Genomic DNA, 8,714 nt, shown 5'->3' with positions numbered 1-8,714 from the left:
TGGGCGGTGTCACGTTCAATTCCTAAAATTCCTATAACAGTCTTATTAATTGTTAAGAGACTGTTGTAAGTATTAACTTGGAGTTAATTAGTGTTGTCAGTTTTTTAAATATCGGAGTTTTTGAAATTTACCATTATGCGGGAAGGGGGTGTAATTTTAGTCCGATTTGAATAATTTTCAACAAATTGCTTTTCCGTACCAAGGTTATAAGGTGTACCAATTTTGGTTGAATTCGATGAATCGGTTACCGAGATACACATTTGTGGTCATAAGTGGGCGGCGCCACGCCCATTATCCACAAAATTTATAATAGCCTAATTTTCTGGCAAGTGATTATGCAATTGTCGATTTTGAGTGAATTAGCTTCAATAATTACTGATTTCTCGAAGTTCTCGTTTTTCTGTAAATTACCGTTATATGGGAGGTGGGCGTGGTTATTACCCGATTGCCAAGATTTTCAACAGATTTCTTAGCTAAACCCTAAACATGGATCGCACCGAGTTTGGTAGGGATTGGTGGAGCGCCTTATGAGATACAGCATTTCATCATAAGTGGGCGGGGTCACGCCCATTTTCCAAAAATTTCATAATAGTTTTATTCTCCACCATAATTCCACTTCACGTACTAATTTTCAACAATTTTGATTCAATATTTACTGAAATATCGTAGGTTTTGTATTTTTCGAAAATACCGTTATATGGGAAGTGGGAGTAGGGTTGTTAACCGTACTATATACTATATATAGTATTGTACTATTTTTTGGGTCTGCGTACTATATACTGTTGGAAAAAAATATGGTATGCAAAAATTACTGTATTTCTTCAATTATAAATATAAATGTATTTCAGTCATTTGTAAGAAAGAAATATTAAAATAAATATACTTTAAAACAAACAGATCAAAAGTATCAACGTTTTTAAAAATACTTAGAAAATTTACCAAATTTACTTGAAGAGTTTTTTCTATTAAGATATTAAAATGGTAAAATGAGAAAAATAAAGCGAATATCTGACTAATAATCTCTCAAAAATGAACTTTTGATTTATATTAATTTAAATGTTAATAGCGATAAAGCATATGATACTTTCAAAGAAATATATTTTATATTATATTTGTATTATATTAAAACATTTTTACTTTTTCTTTAAAAAAAAAATACCATATATGTTTGAAGTGTACTATATTTTTTCTGATTTTTTTTGAAAAAGTACTATAAATTTCTTAGAAAATGTTGGCAACCCTAAGTGGGAGTGGCCTTTACGTTGTATGAAAAATTTTACATGCATGAATCCAAAATGTTTCGCACAGAATTATGTGAGGTTGAGGATATAAATAAATACGGAATTAATCTAACACCCTTCAGGTTACTCTTAGTGGTTGGTACCGGGTTGAGCTTTTTCGGCCAAAAATGACGAAATTACATTGCTGTTAAAAAATTTCTCATGCACATACAACTTGTATGGGACCAACCGAAATTGAACGGGGTGCATATAGTGTGTTTGCATTGTTCAACATTTGCGTTCAACTCAGCGCACGGTTGCACGAAAAAAAAGTTAAATGGCTAAAAATATCAAAATATGAAAAAATATCAAAATATTCGCCATAAAAAGGTGGTTGCATTGTTCAACTTTTGGTTGAACGGCCTTTCAACAAATCGCTTTCAACAAAGTTGGTCGCCAGCCAACATTTAGCCATTCAACTTTTTTTTACGTGCAACCCTGCGTTGAGTTGACCGCAAAGTTGAACAATGCAAACTCTGCTATATGAAGCTAACTCAATTTCCAATTCTAAATTATTCGGTTTAAGATACCACTGAAGTCTGCAGCGTCTGTTTACCAGTAGGTGCGGCTGCAATCGGATGTCTGTCCTGGAGCATCGAGGTAAAGTACCTTGATTCGTTTAATATCATGTATTGATTAAAGATAGGTTTTTAACAGTAATATTATGCACCATTCCATGAATATATAAAACGCTTGGGGCTCTAAGGTAGCTGAGAGAAGATATAGAGCCTTTAATTTAGTCTCTCGAAAACTCTAGCCTCTCTTAAATTTCGTATTTTAACTCCGTATTTTGCTAACTTAATCGCCGATATTAAAACTTAAGCGTAACATCGATGGTGAGATTATTGTCATACCATTAAATAGCTTCACATGTGTTGATAAATAAAATTGGGTTAACAATATATCACTTACCGCCACGTATTTGTAGTAGAGATACGAGTTTTTTTTTTACTATCATTACAGCGATTCAACTCCCTCTCCCTGTGTTCAAACACTGATTGAGTGGAAAAATATTTACATTTGCTATTATTATTTATTATTCTAGATTAGATTGTCTTGTGTAAACACAGTGACTCAAACAAGTGTTGACGTGTGTTTTTTTTTTTTAATATTCACAAAGTTTTCCAACTTAAAATTCTTTTGTTATTTTTTTATTAAAATAAAATTCACAAAGGCCCTAACCAACAAACTTTTTATTTTACGGGTGAATCAAAAAACATTATAAAAAGAGTATCAACAACAGGTAGGTCTTTTAAAAAGTGGCAGGTAACTCCATTGTTTCTGGTACTACCACTTTAAAGTTTTTATTGAAGGTGCATTTAATAAAAAATCTCGAAAAAACGGAGTTTCGAAAAATTTGTTGATTAAATAGGTCCTTTGTGAATTAAGGTAATGAAATGTGAGGCTCTGCAGTATCTTTGCTGTTCTAATGTTGTGCGAACTAAACACAGCCACGAACAAGTTTCCCCGAGGGAATTGCGGAATTAATGGGTGTGCCTTTTTTGTGTTTGATAAGAGTATGAATAACCAGGCACGGCGTCTTTTAGGACATAAGTTTGACACTCGTTAATCGTGAAACACAATCAAACGATCCTTCAGCCTCTAGAGATTTTGTGACTTTGTCGAGACCGTGAGAATGAAGTGAGATTCCGCGACAAACCATAGCCACTTTGTTGGTTTAATTTCATTTTTTGTTTTAAGATTCAGCTTTAAATTTGAGGTACTTTCCCTTATCTGAATAAATTAGACCAACTGTGCGCTCCTTATTAGTGTAAGAAATGGTGTAAAAAAAAGGACTGTAATGTATTTTTATCCAGAGATCAGTGGTGACTTTTGATCCCGAACTCGGGCGAACCGACAGTCGGACGCTCAACAACAGCCGGGATGATGTGAAGTGGTGAGGAGATTGCGGGCGAAGTTTGGGGTCGAAACACACAAAAAACCACTGGCCACTGCCGACCATAGTAGGGGTGTGGGGGTGAATACGATCGCCGGCCCCTTAACACCGTTGGCAGCTTATGGCCTACGAATAAGTTTGTCTATTCGAGAGTCAGACCGGTGGTGTACTTGGCAATCTCATCTGCTATTTCATTACCCCCTATATCCTTGTGGCCGGGCACCCAATAGATATGCAGCCTTCTATCGGCGACTAGCCTGTTAATGGGTTAAGAGGTAGTCACACTTGGTAACTTTGAAATTAGTCTTTCGAAAAACCGCTGCATTTATTTGCTTCCGGGCATTCCCTAGCATACAGACAATAACTAAAAGTCAATAATTACAACACACATAGCCAAATACGCGAGGGAATTTCACCGGAAGCGGAATAGCATCAAATTGTAAATACTCGTAGCTGCGTGGTCATAAATCAATAAGCGTTTGACATACATACATACTTACATACATATCTAGTAAGCAATTTTTGGATAATTTAGAGAGTTCGACTTTCATTGTTAACTCAGTATGCAACTGGACAACAACAAGTAGCGAGCAAGGGATTAAATAGCTTGTCCACCACACTTACAAGCGCCACTACAAAAGATGAAGTCACAACCATCGTGGAAGAAATTGAAACCTTTAGCTGGTGAGTTTAGCAGCTCCTTCTGGGAGTTAAGCACACGTTTCGGACAGAGCTCAACAATACATGGCGTGAATAGGTTGTTCAATCCAAAAGCGGGAAAATGTGAGCGGTGAGTTAAATCCCAGCGCAGAAGAAAATTACGCGCTCGCAAATTAATGTCTGTAAAACCGATGATTTTCTCTTGACCGTAGCTGCATTTGGTTGCTGACCATAATGGTTGCCTTATTCGGCAGCATTTCTATTTGTATTTTAATTTCGGCGCGCTACACCGAAGGTAAACTGGAGACAGTGATTGATGCCACTCGCAAGCCCGTTTACGAAATTCCATTTCCCGTAGTGACCATTTGTAATAATAATGCACTTAACTGGCAACGTTTCGAAGCAGCAAAGCAACGTTTTCTCAAACCCAACGAAACACCAAAAAACCAAGATATCTTCGAACTAATAGTCGCCAATTATGATAATCTAAAATTTGGTACCTTTCAAAATTTCGGCAAATTACGAAATCTATCCGTCGAACCGATGAATTATGTTAACTTCAGTCAAGTCATCGAGTTCATGACGTGGCATTGTGAAGAGCTTTTAAGTCAATGCTTCTGGAAGCACTTTGCTGTTAATTGTTGTGATATCTTCTATTTGCGACGCAGTAAAAATGGTCTATGTTGGGCTTTCAATACGCTGGAAACGGAAGCGGGTAGGGAAAGGCAAAAGCTCGATCCATTATGGCCATGGCATTCAGGCGATGCAGGTCCAGAAAGTGGTCTAACGGTGCGCGTACTCATTAATGAGGAAAAGCATTATCCAAAAAGCATAAATGAAAAAGGTGTGCAGGTATGTACGTACATACATAAGTGAGAAAATACATATGTAAACTTTCAAAGCGCTATGTGGCTTAAACATTTCACTCGAGCAGGTGATGATTACGGAGCAAAATGTATGGCACTTCGAACCTTTGAGCATACCAGCGAATACTTACACAAACTTGGAAATAGATCCTGCGATATATTCTCATGACTCTAATACACGTCGATTGGGTCCAATATTGCGGAAATGTTGGTTTAATGTAGGTTGAATAATTTTAAGAAATATATTTCGCGCGTTTATAGATAAAAAAAAATAAGGAAAAAAATGCTCAAATAGGTTAGGCAGCCAGTCCTTTGATAGATGATACAGTTTTCTTTAGAATGAGTTTGCATGAAAAAAGTCGATTAATCGATAAAATATATTATTTCTTTGGAAAAATCGATAAATCGTTTATTGCACTTCAAACAGGAGATCGAATTTAATTAAACTGTTTTCAGAAACATCGATTATTCGGTTATTTTGTTAATAAATCATGCAAAAAAAAAAAATCAGTGGTAATAAACTAAGTATGTAGGTTAATCGACCATGACTACACAAATCAAGGAAAATTATTTAGTATGTATAAAATAAATTCGCACCAAGAAGTATAAATAAAATCGATTAAACAGCCATAAATTATCTAAATCGATTTGTCAATTATGAATCGCCTAAATTAAAATTCGAATGGAAAAATCGGTGAATCGATTATTTCTGATTTATCGATTAACTGACAACAAGTTTATGCGAGTAATCGATTTTGAAGGATAAATAAAATCGATAAAACGGCCATAAATTAAATCGATTAATCGACCAAAAAATCTATTGGAAAAATCGTTGAATCGATAATTTCTTATTTATCGATTAATTGACAACAAGTTTATACGAGTAATCGATTTTGAAGGAAAATTATTTAATTTGGACAAAGTATATTCGCACCGAAAAGCATAAATAAAATCAATTAAATGGTCATAAATTAAATCGGTTTGTCAGTTAGGAATTACATAGGAAAATGGTAATAATCGACCAAAAAAAAAATCAATTGGAAAAATCGTTGACACGATTATTTCTTATTTATCGATTAATTGACAACAATTTTATACGACTAATCGATTTTGAAGGAGAAAATAATTCTCCTTGGACAAAGTAAATTCGCACCGAGAAGTATAAATGAAATCGATTAAATGGCCATAAATTAAATCGAGTTGTCAGTTATGAATTAGGAAAAATGCAATAATCGACTAAACAAATCGATTAGAAAAATTGCTGAATTCCTTATTTATCGATTAATTGACAACAAGTTTTATCAATTATTTGACAACCAATTTAAACGATTAACCGATTTTTAATTCTTAAAAAAAATAATCGATCAGAATCACTTATCGCAAATTGGCGATTAATAGACCATAATTATATCGATTACTAACTAAAAGAAAAAAATGATCTCCCTGAATTAATTTTAAAATTTGTTTATAAATCTATTCAGCTCAAAGAAAATTATTGGCAAAAAAATACAGCGTCGGCAATAAATTAAACCGATCGATTTATTTTGAGTTGACCAAGAGGACGGATTCGAGTAGCTATAACATAAACAAGCCTAAAAAGATGCTTGAATCGATCATTTCGACTATATTTTAAAGAAAAATGTAGGTGGATGCAAAATTAAGCTGTCAAAAAACTAGAAAATGCATATATCGCCAGAGAAATAATAGCTGAATCGCTAGTTCAAAAAAAAAAAAAATTATTAACCATTATTTCTCTAAGAAAAACCGTTTGTGAAATAAAATGGATGGCACAAAATTAAATCGATTTATATATTATCGAAAAATATGTCCGCATGGAAAAAATTGATTAATCGATTAACTAATAAATTACTTTGATTAATCGATTTCAAAGAAATTTGTGAATTCACTTCATTCGCCTACAAAAATCTTTGGCAAAAGAAAAACGAATTAATCGAAAAAATCGACTAAATCGACTAAATAATACATGAGCATGAAAAAAAGTCGATGAAGCGATTATCATTAATAACTAAAAAAAATTCTTATACATAGTTTTCTTATCATTCTTTCTGCACTTAAATAGGATGAAATTTATAGCGAGAACTTTCGAACACTTCAAGGCTACGTTTATATGATTGAAAATTGTGAATCGGAATGTCATCAACAATATTTGGTGAAATATTGCAATTGTACAATGGATTTGCTATTTCCACCTGGTAAGCACGAATATCCAAGAAAAAAAAAAAACACATCAATAGCTCATCATTCATTATTAATTAGTCCAATTACCTACGCATTTACTAAGTCGCATCAATTCACTCCTCAGCGCATTTTCATATTTAAAATTCAGTTTTTATGTTATGTTTCAGGCCCTTATCCCATCTGCAAGGCAACCGATCTGTTATGCTTGGCACAGAATAACGGTAACTTAACATGATTTCGATATTTTTTGTTATGTTATATCTACAGTTTTCTTCAATGTTTCCCACCTATGCACTTCACACATCCTTTTAGATCGCTTCGCCTACTCCCAAAAAGGTGATGAGCGGCTGTACGTGCACAACCATCAAGAGTATATGATTTGTAATTGTCTTCTAAATTGCTATTCACTAAATTATGCGGCGGTTGCACGTCCCTTACTTGTTCCAGCGCTGAGACGCAGTAATAAGTCATTCATCGAATTAGACGTACATTATCGGCTTGATATAATGATGGTCTATCGCACCGGTTTAGTATTTGATTGGGTAGATCTTATGGGTGAGTTTAAGTATTTCGAAAAAAAAAATGCTGATGGTTACACTCGTGTTATTGCTTACCTGAAAATATTTTTCAGCTGCCTTTGGCGGCATTGTTGGTCTTTTTCTCGGTTGTTCGCTGATTAGTACCATGGAATTGGCCTATTTTCTTCTGATGGATCTTCCCAAGTTTGTACTACGCAAATATTGTTTTAATAAGAATAAATTACAAAGTAAACAGCAACTGCTTGAGAATCGTTTACGTAAGAAAAATATTAGTAAGCACACCCGTCAGTTGAATATGAAAAACAAAATCATGCAACAACAAAGCTACGCAAGGGTTTTCTATAATAACCAAATGCATAAAAAACTGGCACATAATTTTGACTCGAATATAGATATGTATGTAGAATAAGAGACAAGAATATTATTATTTAAATTATTATTATTAAAGTTATTAAAAGTTAAAGTTATTAAACTTGCTTGAAAATTATTTTGAAAAAAAATCTTTCCTTCTGATTGGACCAAACTGAGACCTTTGTTAGATCTGCTATTCTTTTTTAGACAAGTCAAAGTTTTTTTTTTTAAGGAGTGAGCTGGTCGGGTCGACTCGTAGCTGTGTTTCGTCTATGATACGCACACGAGCGTTCGTTCTTCTGCCACACGAATCATTCTTCAGTTGGTATTACGAATTAAAAGTTTTCATCTGGCAACACGAAAGTAACTGATCGTTACGTTATTTTCGTCTCCTTTTCTAACCCGAAAAAGAGACGAAAGGGAGACGAACAAACGAAAGTTTATAAGTGATCGTCGAGATGGAACGTTGAGCCAAAAAAAAATTAAATACAGTGAAAAATTTATAATTTTCAACCAAAAAAAATGTAACCATTATAACAAATAGTAATAATTTCTGTTTTCAACACTTGAAAAAACCACAACAACACGATTTGAGGTGTTCGTTCAAGTGATGGACCAAAATCCGGATCTGGCAAGATGAGAGTGTTTTTCGAAATATTTCCAGTATTTTCCGCTGCTTTTCTAGTTTTTTTTCGCATTTTTTCGAACCCTAGAGAACTTTTTTGAAGCTTTTCTTATAAATTTTTAAGCGTTTTTCGCGACTTTTCGGAAGACTTTTGCATTTTTTGGGGACTTCACGATCTTTTTCGGCGATGTCTCAGCAATCTTCAAATTTTTTTGCCCGACATTTCGGGGTTTTCCTGACCCTTCTCTTCATGTTGTTTTCGATAACTTTCGGGACTTTTCGAAATATTACGATTTT

The 8,714-nt window shown here is 34.1% G+C and overlaps 1 protein-coding gene across 1 annotated transcript; it reads left to right on the top strand.

Annotated features, from left to right (window-relative positions):
• Window positions 1-3,818: 3,818 nt before the first annotated feature.
• On the top strand, window positions 3,819-7,850 carry LOC118736417 (pickpocket protein 19-like). Its single transcript, XM_036466511.1, has 7 exons — window positions 3,819-3,967; window positions 4,050-4,689; window positions 4,772-4,921; window positions 6,784-6,916; window positions 7,070-7,123; window positions 7,215-7,457; window positions 7,534-7,850. The coding sequence occupies exons 1-7, from the start codon at window positions 3,819-3,821 to the stop codon at window positions 7,848-7,850; spliced, it is 1,686 nt and encodes a 561-aa protein (XP_036322404.1).
• Window positions 7,851-8,714: the final 864 nt, after the last annotated feature.

The sequence above is a fragment of the Rhagoletis pomonella genome, unplaced genomic scaffold (assembly GCF_013731165.1).
Source record: "Rhagoletis pomonella isolate Grant_MI unplaced genomic scaffold, Rhpom_1.0 Rhpom_scaffold_00003, whole genome shotgun sequence".
NCBI classification, from domain to species: domain Eukaryota; kingdom Metazoa; phylum Arthropoda; class Insecta; order Diptera; family Tephritidae; genus Rhagoletis; species Rhagoletis pomonella.
This window is presented reverse-complemented; position numbering and strand designations above follow the sequence as displayed.